The sequence below is a fragment of the Astatotilapia calliptera genome, chromosome 6 (genome assembly GCF_964374335.1).
Source record: "Astatotilapia calliptera chromosome 6, fAstCal68.1, whole genome shotgun sequence".
NCBI lineage: Eukaryota > Metazoa > Chordata > Actinopteri > Cichliformes > Cichlidae > Astatotilapia > Astatotilapia calliptera.
The window spans coordinates 9,636,046-9,661,199 of NC_137427.1; the positions used below are offsets into that span (position 1 = coordinate 9,636,046).

The 25,154-nt window shown below is 39.9% G+C and overlaps 2 protein-coding genes across 5 annotated transcripts; both read right to left on the minus strand.

Moving 5' to 3' along the window:
- Nucleotides 1–46: 46 nt before the first annotated feature.
- On the minus strand, nt 47–13,161 carry hap1 (huntingtin associated protein 1). 4 transcript variants are annotated; one of them, XM_080302352.1, is made up of 15 exons: nt 12,821–13,161; nt 8,954–9,030; nt 8,596–8,712; nt 8,394–8,488; nt 7,241–7,349; nt 6,985–7,063; nt 6,769–6,899; nt 6,602–6,676; nt 6,040–6,251; nt 4,166–4,384; nt 3,703–4,040; nt 3,272–3,460; nt 2,944–3,046; nt 2,300–2,352; nt 1,537–1,677 (listed from the first exon to the last, which is right to left on the minus strand). In XM_080302352.1, the coding sequence occupies exons 1-14, from the start codon at nt 13,011–13,013 to the stop codon at nt 2,319–2,321; spliced, it is 1,971 nt and encodes a 656-aa protein (XP_080158478.1). In that variant the 5' UTR covers nt 13,014–13,161; the 3' UTR covers nt 1,537–1,677; nt 2,300–2,318. The 4 variants fall into 4 exon arrangements, with proteins under 4 accessions (XP_080158477.1, XP_080158480.1, XP_080158479.1 ...); XM_080302351.1 differs by lacking the exon at nt 2,300–2,352 and having other exon boundaries at nt 47–1,677; XM_080302353.1 differs by lacking the exon at nt 2,944–3,046 and having other exon boundaries at nt 1,491–1,677.
- Nucleotides 13,162–17,703: 4,542 nt separating this feature from the next.
- LOC145429159 (uncharacterized) lies at nt 17,704–22,062 on the minus strand. Its single transcript, XM_080302205.1, has 4 exons — nt 22,002–22,062; nt 21,407–21,718; nt 19,814–20,002; nt 17,704–18,124 (listed from the first exon to the last, which is right to left on the minus strand). The coding sequence occupies exons 1-4, from the start codon at nt 22,060–22,062 to the stop codon at nt 18,069–18,071; spliced, it is 618 nt and encodes a 205-aa protein (XP_080158331.1). The 3' UTR covers nt 17,704–18,068.
- Nucleotides 22,063–25,154: the final 3,092 nt, after the last annotated feature.

Sequence of the window (25,154 nt, forward strand, 5' to 3'; positions counted from 1 at the left end):
TATTCCATATCTTTGGTGATGAGTGGACGAAGAGTCAAAAGTGAACTTGGTGGAAATGAAAACATTTATTCACAGGTGGTACAGTTCACGCACACACTGACATGTAGAGTTACAGCAAACAACAGCGCACAGAAACAGTCGTTTGGTTAATTTAAGTAGAAACACAAATCTCTGTTTATGAATTCTTCCCTTTTAAATCCACATTATCCTGTGGCTTTTTCGCCAGAGCTGATTGATCAACCAGGGTGATGCTGTTTAAATTATCATGATAACTCTTGTACTTATTACATATTACTTATTGCGCCTACTGTCACAGATATCACTCTGAAATGCCCAGCGTGATTTCGGTTAAATTTAAATCCCAGTGGTTTAAAAATTCCCGATGACATGATTTATACAGCAGATTTATACAAACAAAACTTTGAGTCACTGGAGTCAACATGTTGCTTCACCGTCTTCCATACAGCATGCAAATCCGATTTGGTTGTGGTGAGGTTTGGCTCAGAATAAAGTCCATAAAGGCGTAACTTTAAACAGCTTAGAGGTGAAATGGAAGTGTGCATGTGAGAGCAAGTAATGGACTGCAAGGCAGACTGCTTAATATTATTAACATTACTCAGTTCAGTCACTGGATCGTCAGGCTTCTTCTCAGTGCTTCTTTCTAAGAATAGTTTGACATACTTATATACTATATGCTTTTGTCAACATAGCAGCGAATAAGCAGGAAGACCAGACTGCGTTTTAGTGCATTTTCAGGGACAGCATTGGTTTGTTTGTGGTTTCTCTACTCTCAGTAATTTACAGCACATTGTCTTTTTTCATTTCCCTAAATGACAGTTATTATTTACACATAGCTCATGTTTCTCTTTGGAAACTAATAAAATGACGAGTGAGGAGGTTTTTTTAAAACCAGTGATTGCGGGTGGGGCAAATTGTAAAAGGAAAGTCAAAACACAAAAGTATAAAATATTTCTTTTCTTCATCATTTTCCTTTTTGCGTAAAAAGAAGCAAAGTGTGAATCAAACAACACAGCAGTGATCAGGTGGTTTTCCTGAGATGAAAATGTCCCACATGTAAAGAATAATTTACCGTGCACAAGTTCATAGAAAAACATTGTACTGCACACTACCAATAACTGAAAGTATGGCTCTAACACATTCTGTGGCTTTTCTTTTCAAGACACGGGTGCTGTGGTGGGCACTGAAGTGCACAGTAGGAATCGCATGGCTTTATGCAAAGTCACTATGGTGAATGAGAGAGGAGTGTGGAGGTGAATGCATCACACTTTCGGAGGAGGTCTGACTGCTTCCCTGTCTTTGTCACTGGGGCCCCTCATCCCCCAGGCTGCCACTCTGTGCAACCCAAGACTCTGAAGCTTCTCCACCAAGTTCCAGCTAAAAATGTTCCTTCGTCCTTCTTTGTGTGAGAAAAAGTCTCCTCTTTTGTCTGATACTGTAGAAAATGAAGGTTTTCCAGTGCGGCTGTAGTGCAGGTTGTGGTGGGGATGACGGGAAGCTGAGATGCCGCGCTCTTGCAGCAGTTGCAGGAGTCCCAGTGATGAAGTGCTAAGCTCTGTGGTGGCTGTCTGGCCTCCCTGGCCAAAGTCCTGCTGCAAGGCTGGTGAAGTGCTCACGTGCTCACGGTCCCGAGAAGGTGGCAGGCCGAAAGAGTGAAGGCTATTAAAAAAAAAGAAACAAACAAAATATTAAAACTAAATGACATAACATCTCCTCTACAAGCACATGCATATTCATATAAACCGACTGGGAAAAAAAGACGATGTGAGACGTTTTGGTTAGTTTAGCACATCAACACTAAAAAGTGGAGAAACATGATGTTAATATCCCAGTGATGAGGAAAACAGATCTGGTGTGGAAGAAAGTGGAAGAGATGGTAAAAAATATATATATAATAAAAAACTCAAAAACAAGTAAGAGCAGATGTTACAACGGTAGGCACAGCGTTAGTAGAAGATAACATGCATAATGGAAGTAGGACTCATGGCGCATCAAGTAACATTTACAGACCTCCCACTACATCCTACTTAGCATCTAAAAGCAGTGAACCAACTTTTTAAATTGTTTTACCGAGGAAGGCAATGCAGTACATTAGATTTAGGTAGATCTATGTTTTATAAATATATTAAAATGTTTACACAGTAAACTCCTTTCTAGACTTATTGATCACTCATTTCATGCACAGAGTGAGGACTGGAAGTGCTGGAGATCATGCCTCTGTCGTTAATATTACAGACACTAATCAAGCATTCAGAGTGCATTTATAACACCAGGCTCTTACTTTTCCCTGGTGGCTCCTTCTAGAGTTGGAGAAAGAGCCTTGACAGACGTTTTCTACCATTGAGAGGGTAAAGAATGGAAGTTAGGAAAGACAGAGCAACTGCAATCTGTAATATCTATACCTGTTTAGAGTGGACCTATTGTGCTCATTTTCAGCTCCACAATTTTATTCTTGGAGTCTAAATTAGTAGCCTTAGAGCCTTGGGGAAGTAATTCATTCAAGTCATCTTCTGTATAAAATGAACCATTTTAGTGTTGGTGCCTTTAAAGCCACCTTTCCTATAAGACAGCTTACTTCTGATTGGCTGTCCCTTGCAAACAGAATACTTAAAAAGCAGTTTGTGGCTAAGAGCTATGTGCCTGGGATGGCCATAGTGTTAAGAGCATACACAGTGACCTCATTATGTCAAACTTTGCCCATATTTAGTATCGCTGCACACAATTTCACAAAAAAAAGAAAACAAACAATTTAGGCCCGCTTTAATGAAACTGACACTGGGAAAAAAAAGTTTGGGTTAGTAAATCTAGTTTAAAAGGTTAATAAAAAATCCAACTAACACTGCCTAAAGAGTATTTACCTTGGCCAGAGCTGTGAAAAAACACAATGAGCAAAGACGAAATAACCCCAAAACAGTATGTTCTTACCTAGTGGAGAAGGAGGGGATGATTAGGGAGGGTTGGAGGACTTGGCAGGTGGTGATGGGATGTGTGGGAGGGGTCTGAGGGAGGTTGGGACCCGATGAAGAGACTGTGAGGTCATGGAGGGGAAAAAGGTAGGTTAAACTACACATGTGGGAAAGGACACACATCTAAAGAGTCACTAAAAGACTGAATGAAGATGAACCCTGCACTAATTTTGCAAGGAATGGGAGCTATCCTCTATAATGAGAAGATAAGTAAATATGTCATCTGGAATTGAGTAGAAATGAGACAACTAGTTGACTTGTGTGTGTAGTGTGCCAATGTGTCGTACTCATGCCGTGAGCTCCAGAGAGGTGTGACAGGTCTGGCTCATCCTCCTCCAGGTCGTTCAAGCTGTAGACGTGCTGTATGTCAACTTCGAGCTCCCTGAAGTCTTTAGTTAGGACTCCCGGGCGTGGATGCAGGATACCTCCCAGGTTTGGTTTGGCCAGCTGCTGCCACTGGTGCAGAGTCACTGAGCCTGAAGAGTAGAGATTCAGAAGGTGTTGCCACTGAAGTGTGTGGTAAAAAAATACAGATGCATTACAAATACTGCTCTCTGAGCAGGGCAGCTTTTCATCCGTGGCATTTACTACAGAGGCTAAGGTGAAGAAGCTCGTCATTTTCTGTCTTGTTTTACTTTCTTATGCTTCATCAAGACTGCACAAATGCTGAAGCAGGTTTGAAGACATGATTAGAGAAACATAAAGCTAAAAATTTTACCTTCCAGAGGTTTGACAATCTGCAGACGGTCAGGTAGGTAGGACCTGGATCCTCCCGAGGAGCCACAGGAGTGTCGGGAGCTACCGTTGGAGTAGTTGGTGCCTGTTGAAGCAGCTGGGCTGGAGGCCAGGCTGTAATTTGGCGTCAGGAAGCCACTAGAGCCCTCGCCTTCCTCACTGTCTGCTGCCAAGGCACGGAGTTTACGTTCGCGTTCCACATCGAAGAAAGGTCGGTCAGAAGAGTGGTTCTGCTGGCGGACTGAGAGTCTGCACAAGGCAGTTTCGAGATCCTGGCCTCCTGGTGTGCCTGGTTGACCTAAACGTTTTGGCCCACTAACGCTAAAAAGGAAAAATTAACAACATTATTTTAAAGTCAACATCCTACAGCTTCAAACTGTATCCCAAAATGTAAAATCTGTGTCGAATCTTTAGGCATTACTGTGGCATCTGATGTGCAGTCTTACCTGCTGTCTTCCTTCTGAGCATGATTGGAGCTCGGCTTGTCTTCCAAGTTCAGGCTGGCATTATCGGAGCCATAGTAGCTGGTCCGAGGGGTGCTGTTAGAGCTGGAAGGTGCGGACACCGGGCTGGAGCCTGGCACACCTGGTGAGTGGCATTGAGACCGCTGCCTTACAGCCTTGTTCACCACTTTCACGGTTTCAAAAACACGCCAGGGGTGGTTCCTGCCAGAGGAAACAGCAAAAGTAATGACATGAGTGTCTCTCTTACACATTCACACTCCTCCAAAAAAATATTCAGAATTGAAACTCATCAAAATTTTACACAAGCTACAGGGGGGAAATTGTATAATTGCCATTCATTTAGAAGCAACAAAGAAAACCCTTCAAACTTGAACTTAAAAGATTCTCCTCTGTTTGGAGACTCTTTTAACAAAAGAAACTACCAGTTAACAGTACCAGTATGGTACTGATAAGCAAAAGGGGTCAGTGTTGGGATATACCAAGGTGTCATGCTGTGTCAGTTAAAATTTAGCTGTAACAGTTTTAAGTGTAACCTACAATACCTTTAAGTCTATTAGCTTAACAGGCCTGCTGGCAAAGTGAATGCCTCACGCTATGGATCTTAGGCTGATGCAAAGAGTGAGGCAAGTCTGAGATTCTGTTTTTTCAAATAAAATGCGTTATTATATATCAGTGACATATCTTTCAAATAGTATATGACATATACTATTTACATATATATTGAATAAATAAATGGTCAAATTTGTAATTGATTTTCACTTCAATTTGCATTTCAAATTCTGGTTCACTTTGTTTAACATTTTGGTTGATGATGTTCTTGTTCTTTGTAGTATATTGTCTCCTAAAACAAAAAAATTACCCAAATACGGGGAATGCATCCATACAAGAAATTAAATCAACAAACTACAGATTGCTTTGAATGCAAAATGCCATAACAAAGATGCACAGAGTGAGACACAGATGAAAGAGAAGAAAAAGCAAGAATAGATGTGCGTTTCATTTTTCACGTTTCCTTTTTCATTTCTACGGATCATTTTTCATGGGGGTAAAGTCACTGTCTCCACTATTAATTTGTTCAGAATTTCACAGACTGATTAAAACATATTTGCAATGTTCTTCTTCTTTGTTTATACAAGAGAACGCAAAACAATAAAAATTATACTAGTTTGTAATCAACTACTGGCCCACTCCATTTTCCTGACACCATCTAACACCTTATAAAATCATTAATTATCAAATACAAAACTAACATTAAGCATTTATTCAGCTAAATCATGGATGGATGTCAAGTAGCGTCATTACACACAATTGACATTGATGTAGTTCTTTTAACAGAAAACATTACGTACTAACAAAACGTAAGTCAAGTAAAACTTGTTATTCCCTGAAATCCAAATCGCATAAATTTAATCTAAAAAATTACCACAACAACACATAAACATGTAACATACTAAACCTTACTAGTAATTATTTTCAAACATGCATCAACTCAGTCAGTACTATTGTACCGGCTGTTTTTTTTCTTCTGTAAGGAATGTGTCTAATAAAAGCTGAGCTGCTATAAAAGTAAAAGCCACTTGACGAAGGCATTTGAGTTTAAGGTGTGATAGGGCAGGGAGTGGAACTACCACAGAATTTAAGTACTTAAGGTATAAAGGTGGTTTCCCAGAGCTGAACTTGTTTAACTTTAGTTATCTCTGTAGTTCTAGAAAATAATTCTTATGAAAACAGGAACATGAAACTACAACTGCTACTCAATATTCACGGTACAATCTGGTCAATTTAGACCAGACAAAGTGGATAAGGATTTTTTTAAATGTGCATATAAGCCAAACAGACGCAGGTTACAGACTCACTTGTACTCTGAGGGAGCTGGGGTGTCTAGGCCTTTGCGGAAAGTGCCTTCAATCTCTGCTGCCAGTGAGTCCATGGGGAGGACTGAGGCCAATGAAGTGTACCGCTGCACGGTGCTATTTGGCAGGCTCTTGTTTCGAAGATTTTTAATGTCCTCTCGGGCTTCGTGGAGCATGTCCTTACACTCTGAGTACTTGTCCTGCAAGTCCTTGAGCTAGAGACAGGGGGTGACAAATCAGTCAAACTGTAGATCAAGGGGGGGAAAAGTGTCATGCCACTGACAAAATACACAGGAGCAGCTGAATATATATGTAGAAGCTTGCTATGATAAGCTTCTACACATACACATTTGATAATAAATCACCAAGCGGTGCTGGAATCAGCATATCTATCTAAAGCCAAAAATGGGTTTCTGTAAACACCTCAAACTCTACATCTGTGTCTATATTATGAGAGCTTTTCAGCCACACACAAAGACAAATCAAAACTGAGCTCATGTAATCATCTTAATCCAACACCAAAAATGCCGTTGAAGTCACAGAGATTACAAAGCGAGTATCTTACCTCAGATTTCAGTTTTTGCTGGCTCTCACGGGAGGCATTCAGCTGGTGGTTTAACTCCTCGTTCTCATGGGTGAGCTAGACGGAAAGAGAAAAGAATTCAAAAAGTTTTAACACAAGTTTTTAATATAATCCATAACAAAAGCTGTGCACATGTGTGAGCCTCTCACCCCTTTGCAGCGTGCCTGCAGGTCAACGATCTGAGCGAGCAGCGAGCTGATTTCCTCCTGCTGCCTGAGACAATCCTCTACTTTCCGCGCTAGCTCTTCCGACAAGTCAACCACCTGCTTATTGGCAGATGCTGAAACACACAAGTCCCATAAATTTCCTTGTGCCTGACTTATAATTCTCATTTTCATTGACTGAAGCAAGACTGTGACACTTACAGAGCTCATCCACACACACCATCATCAGCTCCTGTTCTTGCTCCTCGTAGATTGATGTCTCCGTTGAGAGCTCAGTAGCCTGCAGAAAAAATTATTAATAATCAATTATCATATGTGATGCTGAACAGCAGTCTTGAAAACTCTGTGTGCAATGTGCAAAGACGCACTGCATACTGTACTATTTATTTTCAAATAAGTGAATAAATAAACACATAACAAACAGGAATATCTCTTTAATTTCAAAGTTAGTGCATACCTCTAATCTGAGCTTGCGGTTCTCCTCCTCTAAACCTTTCAGTTTCTGCTGTAGGAAGTCATAGTGGATGAAGTTGGTGAGTGAACTTGATGATTCATTCCTTTTCATTCTAAAGAAAGAAAGAAATGCATTTATATTAAATAAAATCCAAATTTTTATAAGAAAAGTGATGAAAATGTTGATGTTGTGCGCTCTGCTGGGAAGGTGATTGGCTGCAGACTCCCATCTCTGCAGGACCTGTACACCTCCAGGACACTAGGGCGTGCAGCTCGGATCATAGCTGACCCTTCTCACCCTGGACGCAGTCTGTTTGACCTGCTCCCCTCAGGCAGGAGGTTCTGGTCCTTTCGCACCAGAACCTCTCATGAACAAACCACATGACTGTTCCTACCACTAACACATGACCCTACACTGTGCTCACTGCATCATTCCATGTTTGCACCGATCACCACCTGCACTCATGTATATATCTATCTACTTAGCACTTTTAATTTTTATTTTTATGTTTATTTAAGCATTATCTGACAGTATGTTTGCACTAAGTACTGCAGCAATTTCCTAATGTTGTAAACCTGCTCAACATTTGGCAATAAAACCCTTTCTGATTCTGATTCTGATTCTGAAAAAGAGTGATCAAGTGCTAAGCCCTGTATAAATAGGCTATTTTATAATATAATTAACGCTCAAAATAATTAGCATGGATCACTGCGATGAATCTAAGTTAACAGAGTCTAATAATGTGTAATAGGAATGATTAACTGCTGATGGGGAGGGTTTTACTAGCTGAAGACATTGAGAGGATCAGTGGGGATGTTCTGACGTCTGTTTACTTATGTATAAGCCCAAGGTAGTAACCAACAGTGTAAACACAATCCTTCATAGCGGACATTCACCATCATAAACACTGAGGAACATTTTGGTACCACTACAGCATGAAGTCCACTGAAAGTACTTTGTGATAACATCTTGAAGCATAGTTAGAGTATAGGATGCATTGCACCTCTGTTACAGATTTTTAGACAAATACAATTTTAGTCAGAAAAAAGCTACATATGTTAAAGTAAGACTTATACACAATATGCAAAACAAGTTGCCAGCAGCTCGTCATCATTCAACCCTGTGCGTTACACCATGTGCACATTTGTGTACTCACGGTGACTGCGACTGAGCGTTTTCAATCTCCTCAGTGCTCGCATAGAACTGAAGGAGGTCATCTCGCATCGAGAGCTCATGGCGCAGTTGAGCAATCTAGGAAAACAAGTCACGATCACTTAAGCACAGCAGAGTGTGGCACAACAAAGATGAAATATTTCCATCTCGCTATACAGGTGTGTATCAGGAGCCTTTCTGTTTACCTCCTCCTTTGCAATTTCAAGCTGTTCATCCAGCATTTCATTACGTGCCGTTAGTTCTTGGTTTTGCTTCAGGAGGGACTGGCCAATCCGTGCTGCCAATTCCAGATCACGCTCTTTCTGCAAAGTCATAATCAAACATATAAATTAATAAATACGTTGAGATATGTTTAAGGTTTTAAATGATTTGATTACACTGTACTAATTTAAACCGTAATTATGTAAGACCAAAATGTTAGTAGATAGCACTGAGAGAGGTGACAAAAATATGCAGAAAACTGTGGCAAACAGTGATGATCTGTGAGGCAGATAAGTCTAATCCTCTTAAATTCCATTCATCTGCTGTGTGTCTCTGTCTTACCTCCTCCAGCAGGTGGGTGACCGCCTTGATATCATGATATGTCTTGGTGACCTGGCCAACTCTGTCTGAGGACAGCACTGTGGGAGGAGTGAGAGATGAATTTAATGAATGAAGGAAAAGACATAACTGTAGATGGTAATGGAAGAGAACAGCAAGAAGTCAGTCGTGCTAACAGCAGGATGGTGTAAGGCTAACTAGACAACTAGATTGCTTTTGTCACTTTGATCTCTTGCCGTTTCTACTTTACAAATACCTTTAATAGGTTACATGATATTACGGTGTAAAGACTTTCCTGATATTTCTTGTCCATTACTGTAACATCTCTTTCTCTTTTTCTTTCTCTATTCAAAGCTGCTGTGCTTGGTTGCATTTGTCGATGCACTGGTGAACCTGAATTATCAAAAAGATAAAAACAAGATGTCCACTGGAGTGAAGAAAGACCCGCCTACCTGATAAAGTTACATTATTGCTATTTATCATTAACCAGATCTCGAGACACAACAGCTCCACATGGTCAGCCACAAACTGATCCTCTTAGCTTGATCCTTTTTAGCCCAGATAAGACGCCACTAAAGACCTCGTTCTCCTGGATGCTAATATAGGTCTATGTACAGGGACTAAACTGACTAGGTATTCACACCAGGAAAGGATAACAGTGGCTGGCTATTGACCTGTAACTTTGTTTACATCCTGTACAGTGAAGTAGACATAAACAAGCCAGTTAAAGCTGAAGTGGCGAACAGGATTAATCAGTCATTCGTTTAGGATAGATAAGACAGATTTTACATTAATAGCATTCATGTAATCATCATTTCTAAATTTCAATAGGTTAAATTATTTTTCAGACATTTACTAATAGGTATGAGGCGATCGTGGCTCAAGAGTTAGGAGTTCGCCTTGTAATCAGAAGGTTGCCGGTTCGAGCCCCGGCTTGGACAGTCTTGGTCGTTGTGTCCTTGGGCAAGACACTTCACCCATTGCCTACTGGCGGTGGTCAGAGGCCTGGTGGCGCCAGTGTCCGGCAGCCTCGCCTCTGTCAGTGCGCCCCAGGGTGGCTGTGGCTACAATGTGGCTGCCATCACCAGTGTGTGAATGTGTGTGTGAATGGGTGGATGACTGGATATGTAAAGCGCTTTGGGGTCCTTAAGGACTAGTAAAGCGCTAGATAAATACAGGCCATTTACCATTTTACCATGAGATCGTGGTTTCACTTTGTTTCTGTCTTTGCAATAATGCCTTTAATTATAGGTACTGTTTAGTGGCATGCCTCATTTGTGTAAAATGCATATATACAGTGTTTTAGAATCTGCTTAAAGATGTGCAGACATTGGCTGGATTAGCTTACGATTCTGTATGCAACATCTCTAAAGTTAAATAATCTTACTTCAGATGAAAGCTTAGCTAAAGAGATGGGAAGCTGCCTGGCACACAATTAGACTGTCCTGAATTTGGCCTAGAAACACAGTGATTGGATAGCTGTGTCAGTATCTAATCAGCCTAATGGAAGGAACCCAATGTTAGGCTGGACTGTACCGCATTGCTCTGTGTAAGAACACTTTATATTGGCCATAACTTATAGCATGAACCTCATCTACAGGATTTATTTTTACTAAGATCAAAGAAAAATTTGGTCATTGTCAAAATATGTGAGATCAGGAACTTAATTATTTTGTTGAAGACTTCTCAGGAGCAGTAGAGGGGATCATGTGTCAAAGCCAAAGAGTTGATTCTAGGACACACACAGAGATGACAAATGATGCTTGCCACCCTTTGGATTCAATTTTAATGCTCACTGTTGGCTATGTAACAGGTCAGCTGGCAGGATAATATTTCTCTCAAGGACACTGCAGCAAGGCAAAAGCACTTGAATACCCAGCCTCCACTGAATGATAACACTAGCTCTGCAGGTCTGCATCATAAAAGTCAGGTCAGAGATACTGTCTAATGTCTCGTATTAAAATCCAATCTCTTTAAAATGTGAGCATAATCAAACAAATGCAAGTGTTACAAAAATCCTGAAATTTAATCTGCTAATGAAAAAATGTCACATGTTCAGCAACATTTCAACAATAGAGATAAGACTTCAAGGTCAATAATAATCCAAACTGGAAACGAAACAGCAAATCGTCACAGTGATGCACGTCTACTTGTGCACTAATGTGATGACCACAATAGAATCTGTAAATTAACAAAGGTTAATCAGATAATAGGTTAACTTCTTTAAATCCTATTGTCCTGAAAGTGCAGTGCTAAGGGGAAAGTCTGCAGCAGGACTACTGGTAGGAACACATTTTCATTTTCACATATCCAAAACAATGACATGTTAAACCAAGAAGAAACACTACTTTTTTACATTTTACTGCCTAATCTCAGTGGTTACAAGAACATTAAACTGAAGTTAGAGTACTGTGTATTATTTACACCCTCTATCCCACTGGCCAAAATACCTAATCTATTTCCTCTTAACCCAGCTGTCACGGCACAGAGCAGATCCAGGTAGAGGTTTTGGGGTCTAGGCTGAGCTAAATCTAGTCAAGTTCAATGGACTGCAAGTCTAATACTGTTCCTTAATGACTTAGGTGCGCTTATGACGTCTGTTAGGTTGAGGGATCAGACGGACATAGATGAGCTCCAGGAATAACATTTACAGTGATCATTGATCTGTATTGTTCTGAAGGTGACCATTTGATAGGATTGGCAGGATAAAATATTTGTCTCACAAGACTTCCTAGTGCAAATCTGTCTGTACATTTTTAGTGCAGTTTAAGCAAGTCAATAACAGTATTAAGGGACAGATCCAAGTTAAAATACATGTCACTAAAAAGAAATATAGGACTTATATTTCTGATTAACATTTGGTTTGCACCGTCATGCACACCCACACAACATGCAGCACAGAGGGGAAAAAACACAGCTATAAATGCACACATTAAATAAAAGGCCTGGAACATGTCACACAGTCATTCAGATAAAAACAAGCCTACATAGACATGCATTTACTTATAAAGTACTAGAGCAGTACCAGATTTTTTTTTGGTATACAAACTGATCTGGAGAAAAAGCAAAAAAAAAAAATTATGTTATGTAAAATGTCTCAATTTGGCAAATGTCAGTTTAAATTGGTGCATTTTAATGCACCAGTCACATTTAGGAAAAAGCTCCTGAAATTATAGGATTGGAACTAGAGCAGCAGTACAGTAATGCACCTGCAGTTGTTGTTCCTCAAAAGCACATCTATTAAACAGTAGTCATTCTTAGAAAGAGAAATATGTCTAAATTCTCTAACTTGTCCTGCAAAAACTAAAGCTAATTTTGCTTTTTTCCCCCCTTTGTTTGTTGCAGGAGAAAGGAAAAAACATATATAGTGTAACGCTGGATCCATACAGTAAAAAGAGAAAACACAAAATGGAATGACCGAGAATTATAATTTGATCGCTTGCATACACAGCCTGGTTGTGCTGCTGCAGCATGCATGGGCATACACACTCACAGGTACTCTGACCTTCACAACACTAAAAGGAAAAACTGAAACTGAATACACTTACAAAACTTTACACCTCTTGATGCTCTAATTTTGAACTAAAGCTTCAAGCAGGGTCTGCAAAGACTCGCTTTTTGTTAAAGGTTAATCTTCATTTGCACAGTGTATCTTCAGTGACACAACTGCACCCTGCAGTATACGCAGTTCACCATTAAGTATTAAAGTGCTTAGATAACGAGGACCATGACAACGCAATGTACTACAGAGTACACCAGACAAGAATATCTGAGTTGCACTTGAACTTGACCTTTAATATTTTACTTCTACATTCTCTTATTTCTATTTTCTAAGTATGAGCTCTGCAGAAGAAGATCAGCACATCTCACCTTGTGTCACCTCCCTGCAAAGGTTGTCATTGTTGTTGTTGTTATTGTTATTGCTGTTGTGGCATTTGTTCTCCTCTGCTATTTCATCTAAAAGACTGGAATGGCTCCTCTCCTCCTCGTCTCCCTCAGATGCTGAGGAGCTCCACACCTCCATGGTGATGGATGAAAAACTGCTCTCTGTATCTCCGTCCATGGGTTAAATCCCTCGTTCTTCTACTCCTGCTGTCTGTCAGCTGTGCTGTGACAAACCATTTGTGTCTCTGGCATGAATCTGCTGGCGTGTGTGTAGGGTAAAGCAATATCAACTAGACTGTGTGAGTGAGTGAGTGTATACGCCTCTATTTGCGTGTGCATGAGAATGTGAGCTGCTTGTTGTTAATATATAATCCGTCAGACTGTAAGGGCCATCTGTCGTCATGCCTGCCTCCCTTCACCTGGCCACGTTGGACTACCGGGTAAGAAAAGAGGGGGGGAAAGGAGAAGGGGTAAAGGAGGCATCAAAGTCTAAATGGCAAGCCATAAAATCTGATATTTATTAATTATTGTTAGCAATAATTAAAAGATATGAGTGACATGAGACTACAAATGACAATAATTCTGGTTGGGGCATTTGGTGCAGTTCAAAAGGATGCTGCACAAAGCCCACCCACCCCTGTAAACTGAGCAAGATAGTAGCTTCCATCCATGCCAGTGGCTGGTCTAATTCTCCTCACATACGCAGTACCAGATAGAGGAGGGGGCTCTGCGTAATAGTGGTGCAGGCAGAGTCACACCCACTCCCACAGGGGACTGATGGAGGCAAAAGCCCCTGTTCTTAATTACTGAGTAAGTTTTCACAGATAATAATAAAATGAAGAAGTTTTTTGTTTTTCTCTGTAAAAATATTACAGACACTAAAATAATATAAAAGTCACAAATATTCTACATCTTCATCATATATGTCCAGTCTGTGCATCTTGTGACTTCAGTTGTTGCCCAAGCCAAAGCAGTTTCTTACAATCAAATATTTACCTTCTAATTAATTTTTCACCCACAAACTGACCGTGTGCCTGTCAAATTCTGTAAAAGACATTCATGCATTTGTTATTCCCTGAAGAATGCACGTGAATTACGTGCACGTCCACGGAAGGAATGGTTCAACCATGAGACAAGAGACAACACAACTAAAAGAAAAGCAAATGGTTATAAGGAAGTAATGATGTGTGGACTTCGCCCTTAGTAATAAAAAAAGTGACAAAAGCTTCACTTTCAAGTCACCAGCCAGAAACAAAAGAAAACCTGTAGTCTAGCACGTTCATTAAAAAAAAGAAAATCCTGCAGATATAGTTCTTAAGATCACCTTATAAACTTTGAGTAAGAGCTCAATAGCATGAAATAGGACCCTTGCGTAACTCATTGTGTGTTTCTTTGTTTACTAAGAGTCAAATGTTACTGATAAAAGTCTGCAAAGTGAGAGCTGATATCATTGATATGAGCTGATATGAGATCATATTCATGCAGGGGAACACCCTGGAAGGTCACTTGCTACCTTGTTTTGCTTCAGGGCATCTACAGAAAAAACGTTGTGCACAGTCGTCACGTAGTGCTCGCATCTCTGGTTGTGATAACTTTATGATCCTTTATGGAAAGGTAAAACATGAATCAATATCCAAATATGCTGGAGAACAATGTTTCTAATTGAACCAAAAAATCTCCTTTTACTGCATGCCTGAGCCGCTTCATGGTTACTTCCCATGCACTCCTTGTTAGGGATCACTGGTTTTGTGAATCATTACTGTTATTTTTGATAGCGCTAAAAAAATTATCTTAATACTTCCTTGACAAACTGGCTATACTACTCATTGTTTGTTCAGTTCATATACGTTTTCACATTAGGTTAAACAATTTCCAATGCTAAACAATTATATTTATTTTCTGACCAGTTACTTACAAGAAAGTCAAATTTTTAGCTCCTATATGTTCCACAATGTTATAAGTTGCTACATTGGTTCTTTAGAGCAAAAACTTAGCAGGTTTTTGGCTCTTTAGCTGTATGCTCAAAGAATGCAGAAAGAGCAAAGTACAACAGTAAAGCTATAGGCTAAAAAACCAAAATAATGAACTGAGTGGGGTCAACATCAGTGATTATATGTGGATTTACCTTACAACATAAAGCACCTTGAGACAACGCCTTTATACATTGTGTATGTGGTTTGATCTACTATCATTACATAAATATTATTAAACAAATTCAACATTCGATGACGCGCCAGATACTCTACACAATGCTAAAATATGCACCAATTTCAACATTAACTGTGATCAATATTTAGAAAGAGATTTAATCTCAATCCTAGAAATGATTGAAAAGTGTTTTTCATTAACTAGCATTATATCAAATGACTCCAAGACTGCAAACAAAACACAAAGAAAGAGCACAGAGGAGCAGGGTGTGAGCTTAAGTAAAGAACTCAAACAACACCATATGCCACATGCCAAAAAGAGTCACAGCAGCATGGCACAGTCTGCATGGGTCAGGTTAGTCTGTCCTGTTCCGTATAGCAATACGTGGGTTGGCATCACGTAGGTAGAGCCTATTTAACATTACGAGGACACAAACATGCAATCCTATTACTATAAATCAGGGCTATAGGGACAGGAAACCACTCTAACTCCTTTTTTAATTTTTAAAATATAGAAACAAGCAAAAACACAATATAAGGTAATGGGGCAGTTATTTACATATTTAGCTTCATATATAAAATTATTCCTTATGAAAAGAGATCCAACTATAATGACAGAAACATACAATAGTATAATAGTGTATAAATGTATTAACAAAATTATTAATTCAATATTTAATACCTCAAAGAACTACAGAATCCAATTCTAGGATTCTCTCATCAGCTGTATTTTATAATTTGAGAGCAAGTCAACATGTTTCAGGACAATAACAACAGATGCATTGAGTCTTGCAGCTACTCTATAGTAGTTCATGATGACTTTATTTAAAACAGAGGATGTATTAACATCAGTGTTGCAAGTGACTGCCAACATTGTCTTTGTAGTGATGTCAGAGTCGCCATTAGGATATGCTGTTTGCGGAGCTGCAGCATAAACTGCTTAGAAGTCATGACTGCTTAATCGGATTAGTGACATTTGACATCTGCGACTCACCTAAATGTGGTGCGTGTGTGCGCGTGGGGGAGGTTGGGTGCACAGCACGACCAGAGAGATGGAAGGTCCTTTTTATTTCTTACCACCAAGTTTAAACATTATGAAAAGGAGCTTCCTGAAATATTTATTCTCCATTTAAAATAATAAAATAAAACATTTAGCATAAATGGAAATGAAAGGTTTAATATTTAATATTCCAAGTTTAATACTCGAAAACTGTAAGTTTGTATGACTAGTTAGTTTATCCAGTCTTTGATCAGAATAAAAACTAAATGCACTATAGCAATGACACATTCACCAAACTTTATAGGCCATAAACACAATAATGCAGCTTACTATTAAAATTTTCATATTCACTCTTGTGAGTACCGTTCCCTTTATATCTTTACAAAGCAAACCGAAACGTGCTTTGTGTGCTGCACAACAGCTAACTAGTCTGTTTTCGATTACTATGTTGACAGGCGCGCCTTCACATTTATTGTCTTTCCTTCAGTACCTTATCGAGTACAAAGCGGCCGTGAGAACATTCTTGGCCAACCATCAAAAGTAACATATTAATGTTCAACGAACCAAACCTAAACTTTACTCGGGCAAAGACTGAGCTCTAAAACAAAAGGCAAAAAATTAACACAATGATTGTTTGATTTTTCTCTTGGGACAATCTCTACATTTTAATTAATTCTTACTTCCCTGTGACAATACGCGTTTTTATTCTTGTGATGTTTTAAAGGTAAAAACAACTATGAGGAGCTGAAGTCAGTACACGTTTACTAAATTAAATAAACTTTTTTTTTCCCCCTATGGCAACAATGAAACATTTTGGGAGATTGAGCCCACTAAAAAGGCAGCAATTCAGGAAAGTGAAAGACTAAACTTTAACACAACTTAAAATATTTTATCATCATGTTTATCTATCGTCTGTAAACACAAGTAGAACTTAATTTTGCATGAATCCATAGATACTACAGTTTCTGTTACAATGGCAAAACCAATTCTGCATAAATATAATTTGATTGACCGCAAACGTGCACATTGAATAAAGACTCAGAGCTGGAAAACTGAAAACTGATTGCAACTTCTACAAAAGGTACTTTGAGTCAGGGGGTCATTTTCCATACTTGGATTAACGTTTCAGCTGGATTACAGCTTTGTTCACGATCTGATGTCATCCTGGAATTACCTCTTCTCTGAAACTGTTTGGTTGGTTGTCAAAGTGATATGTCGGTAAGGTCAAACCTACTCGGAAACAAGTTAATTTAACATAAACAGGATTAGATGGCAGCCTTAAACAGATCTCAGTCGAAATATCTACCCGACCATGGATCAAGCATTCTTGTAGAAGGAACACACTGACAGAAGGAAAAACATTTGAAATTGTAATTATACTGTACGACTTTAAATATGCTTGTATTTTTTTAAAGTGAGAGAGTCACGCTAATTCAACTAGAAGAGACAAACTAGCATAGGGTAACTATTAGCACATCACAAAAGGAGCTTAGCTTGATGACGTTCCCTGCTACTGCCACCAAACATTTACGTATTAAATGAACGAATTACACAACAGGGCCTGTGATAATCATAGACTGTATATAAAACACAGACTTTAACGTCTGAAGATAGACATCAGTGCACATATATTTAAAGTTGCATTTTTTTCTAACGTCCTGCAGGGGGAGACTGTGGTAGCAAAAAGAGATCTGATTGAACAGAAGTACAAGATAACAACCTGATTGCACAATTCCTTTATCAATTCACGGCATATATAAACAGGAAAAAAATAAAGTAGTAAAGAAAAATAAGGAAATTTGTGTTTGGTTAATTATTTCTTTGTTGCAAAAATTCTTCTTAGCAATAAATATGTATAATAAAGCTTCCAAACTACTGTTAGAAAGTCTGTTTATTCCCCCTTAAATGTGCCACATCTAATGCATTTGTGGGTTGAGCAGCAGAGATGAGAATGTGGGCTCTGCCCATGGAAATGTTGGCAAATCTTCTCTACCCCAGGTACTCTCTAACCAGACAGACCACACACAGCCAGTCTCTAATGTCCACTCCAGAGAGGCCTTCAGAGATGCCAGGAGGCCTGCCATGACTACCCTTCATCATCAGGCCCATTTGCATTGGTGTCAGCAGCATGTGCGCTAGAACCTGAAAATGTGAAGGAAAGTTATGTTCAGCAATGACTCCAGATTCTGCCAGTGGCAGTTGGATCCTAGGGTCAAAGAGATGCTATGCTGATTACGGCACCAACAGGATATCTACTTTTGTTGGAGGCGGTGTGATGGCGTGGGGCGACATCTCCCTCACTAGAAAAACAAGGCTTGTTTTGGAGTTATCTCAATGCAGAGAGATATCAAGATGAGATTCTGTTACCAGTGGCAATCCCATATCTCCACAGTCTGGAACAGAACTCTGTGCTCCAAGATGAGAATACTCGCCCCCATAGAGCAGGGTTTATTAGAGACTACCTCCAAAATCTGGGAGTGGAGAGGATGGAGTGGTCTGCCTGCAGTCAGGATCTCAACCCTACTGAACACCTGTGGGATCAGCTTGAGCTTGCAAAGACAGCAGACAGCATTCGTTCCAGAATGAATAACACAATCAAACTGGCTGACTTTCAACAAATGCTGGTAGAAGACTGTGACGCTGTCCCACAGCTGTGCGTGACCAGCACGAGGAGGAGGTGTCAAGCTTTTGTGCCTGTGTATGGTTCCTCCACCGTTTGTTAAATTAATAAATTGTCACAATGTCTTGTTTCTTCATACTTCAATCTTCAAATCCAACAAACAACACCAAACAAAAGCTGTTTGGCATCAGCAGAGAAGATTTGACAAGTTTTTCATGGGAGCAACCCACATGCTTAACTCTGCTGCCCAACCCAAAAATGAATTTCCCTTACAAATGTCTTACCATTTAAGGAGAAAATCAACAGGCTTTCTAATAGTATAGGATTTGTAGCAAAGAAGCATTGTAAAAAAACAGGAAAAAAATCATCCAAACACAAATTTCCTTACTTTTAGTGTGGTATTATTTAGAAAATCCTACATCTTCAATTATCTCAATCACAAGATTTTCAGAAAATCTGACCCCTGCCCTTGACCTTAGAGGGATTCTAAGATTTTTAGTACATGCACCTATGATATCAATCACAAAATCCTGAGTTTCGTCATTCTTGAGTTATCGAATTTACAAAACTTGGGTGTCCACGCTACGCACCACCCGGGGGAGTGGCGACAATACCCATTCAGCCTCTAAGGGCAAAGAGGTAAAAACCCACAGCAAACAAACAATCAATCTTATAATGAATGAAAAAGAAGATAATGTATGTTTTGGAATGACTTAAAGCAGTGGTGTCGAACTCCAGGCCTCAAGGGCCGGTGTCCTGCAGGTTTTAGATATCACCCTGTTTCAACCCACTGAATCAAATGATTAGTCCATTACCAGGCTTCTGGATAACTTTAAGACATGTTGAGGAGGTAATTTACCAATTTAAATCAGCTGCACTGGATCAAGGACACATCTAAAACCTGCAGGACATCGGCCCTCGAGGCCTGGAGTTCGACACCTGTGACTTAAAGTAATAACTTTAATAGAAGAGCTGATGGTTTATCCTGAAGAGAGTTTTCAAACAAAGACATTCCAGAGTATTAATAAACTGAAACAGTTTTGATGTTTAATGTTTTAAAATTCCTTCACTGTGCATGTTTCACAAACAGCTACAGTACAATAAGTTTGTTGCTGCTTTAACAAGAGTTAAAGAAGTCAATAATCCATTTTTATAGCCTTTCTAACAACAACTTTACAGTTCAGTCAGAGCTGAAATGAAACAGTACTCACAGAAGTATTTGAGTGTTTCCTCAATCTGGTCATGTGTGAGTCCCAGTACGACCTCTGGTGGCACCAGAGGGGTGTGCAGCCAGTCGTCGTTGTCATATCCAAACACACTGTCTGCTCGAAGAGTGTAGTTGGGTTGACCCTCTGATAGGAGGCTCACTATCTCAAGCTCCGGCAGATCTGAACAAAGGTCTGAGTGTGGGGATTGTTTGTGTGCACATGTATGTTTTTAATGAAGATTGATGAGTGTATGGATTAATATGAGAGAGAGGAAAAACAAAAAGAAAGTGGACATTAAGACCCAAAACAAAGCCAATGTCACCTGCAAGTGTACACTGCCCTCTACTGACAGATGATTGAATCTGCAATGCAATGCAATCCCTTAATACAGTGGTTCCCAAACCTTTTTTGCTAGGCCCCCCTTTGTTTTACAAGAAAAATGTCTCCCCCCCCACCTCCCGCGCGCACGCACACACACGCACGCACACACACGCACGCACACACACGCACAGTCACATCTCCAACCACACACACACCCATATTTTGCTCCATTATTTCACACCTCAAATATTTTGTAAACAATTAAGCAAATACAAGTAATTTGCAATAAATTACAGGTAGTAATAAAATAAACTACTAACTCTTTTATGCTACGTCCACAGCTACACGGGTATTTTTGAAAACACAGCTGTTTCGTCCACACGTAAACGGCGTTTCGAATCACCGAAAACGGAGATTTTTCAAAACTCCTGTTTTGCGTTTACGTGTGGACGAGGAATGCAGAGTTCGTCACGCAACGTCAAAGGTATGTGCCTTTTTCACGTCACGCTGTGCGCCACGTTATTGTTTACATGAGATGAATTGCAGAATGGCAGATAGTCAGATTAACAGTATTTTGTCTCTATCTTCAGTTTTTACACTTTGTTTTTTCAACATTGCTATCAATACATTTTTCAAAAAATGCCTCTCTGTGCCTCTCTGTCACACGGACAAACTGTGGGATACTGTTTGTCCGTGATTTAGACAGGGGGAACAAATCGTGGCAGGATCAGCCTGATATTATTTGTATCCCACTGTAACTTTACTGTATAAAGAGCTAACATCTCCAAAATGTCAGGAGTAGTTAGTCATTACAAGAAGTGTTTGTGAACTAAAAATCAAGAATGTGGGATCCTGTTTGTCCGTGATTTGAAGAGCCCAGCGCTGCTCCCGACGCAGGGAAAACCAATTATGCAGGGGAGACCTATCTTGACACTTGTGCAGGTGAAACCAAAGGACAGATATGCTTCACCATATTTTCTAGTCTTTGGCTTAGAATGAAGTTGGTTTGGAAACATATTCAGCTATGCTTCATCTCCTGCTTTGCGTTTGTGTGGGCGTCCCGTACTAGCAGTGTCCAAGCGTTTTGGGTTTTTTCCCCTTTTCATACTGCGCCCTCCCTGCAATGGCTCTGCCCCACACTTTGGGAAGCTCTGCCTTAATAGATGCACACTGAGTCAGAATTAACTGAAGAAACATGCAGATCAGCTTAGTTCACTTGTATATTTAGGTAGGACACTGACTTTCAAACCACCATTAAAAAAAATAAAGACCTACCAGTTAGAGTTGACACATCATGGCAGGCTCGTTGTCCCAGCTCACTTAAGTACCCCTGTGAGGCAATGTGAAGAGGCTGAGGGTCCACGTCCAGGGACCCCTTAGCCTCCCCCTGCCCCTCATTGAGGGAGAAGGCTGACTGGGTGTCCAGATGGGCCTGTGGGGGCCAGAAGGGAGGAGAAAGAGAAGAACGAGGAGAAGAAGTGAGGGGGGTTGAGACAGGGTGGGACAGCTTGGCTGGGGCTGGGGGGTTCAGGGTGAAGGTCAACTCGGAGCCAGGTGTCCCACTTGGAGACTGAGGCCGCCCGGTTGCTCAGGGAGAAAACACAGGCATCCAGGGCATTGGGCTCTGACTGAGACTGAAGGTAATGACTAGAGAGAGGACAAAGAGGAAGAGAGAGGAGGAAACAAAAGAGAATAGAAACATTAGAAGGTTTCAGAAACCATCTGCAGTTATCTCCATGACAAAAAAAAAACAGTTGCAGCTAATGTTGTACACATTAGAACATGCACATATGTATGTACAACAGTGTTAATTTCGCTGACCGCTAATTTTGTCAACAACCTTTTATTTATGACGAAAGTGAGACAATACCTAAAGGTGGGATGAGTTTGGAAGTGATCCAATCAGGAGTAATATCCTTGTGCAGTAACATTATATGTGTGAAAAACTAATATGTATATATATATATATATATATATATATATATATATATATATATATATATATATATAGTGGCTCCAGCAGATCCCAGGAACAACATCGGAGATCTCTGTCCAGAAGAGCGCAGTCCTGGGAACAGCTAAGATACTGCGCAGGACCCTCAAGCTCCCAGGCCTCTGGTAGAGGACCCGAGCTAGAAGGATAAACCGCCCGCAGGGGCGTGCTGGGTGTTTTTTTTTTTTCATATACATACATATATACATATACATATATATATATATATATATATATATATATATATATATATATATATATATATATACACATATATAAAACACCCAGCACGCCCCTGCGGGTGCCATGATTAGTGCCTCTGTGCTGTCTTTCAGTCCAGCTTTGTCCAGCCACTGGTAGGATTTCTGGATATCAGCCACCTCCTCTATCTGCCGGTGGTACATACCGTGAAGAGGCCTGTCTTTCCATGATGGTTCCTCATCTCCCTCCTCTTTCTTGGGTTTCTGCTGCCTGAGGTATTCACTGAGCACTCGGTCAGTTGGGGCCATCTTCCCAATGTATTCTTGGATGTTCCTTGTCTCATCCTGGACTGTGGTGCTGACACTCACCAGTCCCCGGCCCCCTTCCTTCCGCTTAGCGTACAGCCTCAGGGTGCTGGACTTGGGGTGAAACCCTCCATGCATGGTAAGGAGCTTTCTTGTCTTTATGTCAGTGGCTTCTATCTCCTCCTTTGGCCAGCCTATTACCCAGCAGGGTACCTGATCACGGGCAGGGCGTATGTGTTGATGGCCCGGATCTTGTTCTTACCATTCATCTGACTCCTCAGGACTTGCCTGACCCTCTGCAGGTACTTGGTGGTTGCAGCCTTTCTAGCGGCCTCTTCATGGTTCCCATTTGCCTGCGGGATCCCCAGGTACTTGTAACTGTCCTCTATGTCTGCAATGTTGCCTTCTGGTAGTTCAATCCCCTCAGTTCTGACTACCTTCCCTCTCTTTGTTACCATCCGACTACACTTCTCCAGTCCGAACGACATTCCAATGTCATTGCTGTATAGCCTGGTAGTGTGGATCAGTGAATCGATGTCTCGTTCACTCTTGGCATACAGCTTGATGTCATCCATGTACAGGAGGTGGCTGACAACTGCTCCGTTCCGTAGTCGGTATCCGTAGCCAGTCTTGTTAATGATCTCACTGAGGGGGTTCAGGCCTATGCAGAACAGCAGTGGGGACAGAGCATCTCCTTGGTAGATCCCGCACTTGATGGTAACTTGTGCTATGGGCTTGGAGTTGGCCTCTAGTGTTGTACGCCACATCCCCATTGAGTTCCTGATGAAGGCTCTTAGGGTCCCATTGATCTTGTACAATTCTAGGCATTCCAGTATCCAGCTGTGGGGCATTGAGTCATAGGCCTTCTTGTAATCAATCCAGGCAGTGCACAGGTTGGTCAGTCTGGTCTTGCAGTCTCGGCTGATTGTTCTGTCTACCAGTAGCTGGTGTTTTGCGCCTCTGGTATTCTTGCCAATTCCTTTCTGTGTCCCGCTCATGTATTGACCCATGTGCCTGTTCATCTTAGCCGATATGATGCCTGACAGGAGCTTCCATGTAGTACTGAGGCAGGTTATTGGTCGGTAGTTGGAGGGGACCGGTCCCTTCTTGGGGTCCTTGGGGATCAGGACCGTCCGGCCTTCAGTTAGCCATTCCGGGTGTCTCTCGTTAACTAGCAGCTGGTTCATTTGTGCTGCCAGACGCTCGTGGAGTGCAGTCAGCTTCTTCAGCCAGTAGGCGTGAACTATGTCGGGCCCTGGTGCTGTCCAACTCTTCATACTGGAGACCCTTTCTTGGATATCTGCCACTGTGATGGTTACTGGACCCTGTTCAGGGAGGTCGCTATGGTCTGCCCTCAGATCCACTAGCCACTGAGCATTGCCGTTATGGGTTGCATATATATATATATATACATATATATATATATACATATATATATATATACATATATATATATACATATATATATATATATATATATATATATACACACATATATATATATATATATATATATATATATATATATATATATATATATATATATATATATATATATATATATATATATATATATATATATATATATATATACATACACACATATATATATATATATATATATATATATATATATATATATATATATATATATATATATATATATATATATATATATATATATATATATATATATATATATATATATATATATGTGTATATGTGTATATATATGCATATGGAGGAAATGTTGATTTAGCTTTACTTTACTTCTTTACTTTAGGTCATAGTTTAAGTATCTAAATTCTTTTAGTTTTAGTCTAGTTTCAGTCGACTAGATATCACAAGATTTGTGCGACTAAATTTAAAGTTGTTCCAGTGACTAAAATACAAACTGTAAAAATTTGTTGTGTTGTGAGTTTCTCCAAACAGTTTACAAAGTGTTGTAGTTTCTTTGAGATCAAATGTGATTTGTATCCATATAACTGCTCTTCAGGAAAAACGGAGTTTTTCACACATATATATATATATATATATATATATATACACACGTACATTCTGTCTGTAAACACCATAGTTTGAAAAATGTTTAATTAAATCTGATAAAATGTTCTAGGGATGTAGAGTGGTGTCATGTTAACGATTTAATTGGCTCACGTCCACCAAGATCTTCAAGGTCAACTCAGTGATTTATTAGGTGGAAATTGACAAAAAGCCTTATAAGTTATAACTATTATTCTTTTAAGTGTGCTGTGTATTGTCAGCATATAGAAGGTGTATAAAGATTTAAAACATCACGACACATTTGGCTTTTGACCCCTCCTTCAATCAATAAAGTAATTTGAAGGTCAAAGTGATAACAATGTTCTATAGAGCTATTTAAAATGACAACAGCTTTTCACACTACCATGTTGGCACTGGATACTTTGAGTATAGTTTATTCCGTAATTTTATAACGACCTTGTTATAACTGATTAAATATATATCAAGTATTTCTGAGACAAAACAAAATAAACTTATGATC

Coding starts and splice junctions, on each gene's coding strand:
- LOC145429159 (XM_080302205.1), bottom strand. CDS start 22,062: ATGTTACTGCACAAGGATATTACTCCTGATTGGATCACTTCCAAACTC. Junction 21,719..22,001: donor CAAACTCATCCCACCTTTAG/GTATTGTCTCAC, acceptor TTTCTCCCTGAG/CAACCGGGCGGCCTCAGTCT. Junction 20,003..21,406: donor TGATGTGTCAACTCTAACTG/GTAGGTCTTTAT, acceptor CCCCACACTCAG/ACCTTTGTTCAGATCTGCCG.
- hap1 (XM_080302351.1), bottom strand. CDS start 13,013: ATGGACGGAGATACAGAGAGCAGTTTTTCATCCATCACCATGGAGGTG. Junction 8,489..8,595: donor TTGAAATTGCAAAGGAGGAG/GTAAACAGAAAG, acceptor TTGTTTTCCTAG/ATTGCTCAACTGCGCCATGA. Junction 4,041..4,165: donor GCTCAGAAGGAAGACAGCAG/GTAAGACTGCAC, acceptor TTTCCTTTTTAG/CGTTAGTGGGCCAAAACGTT.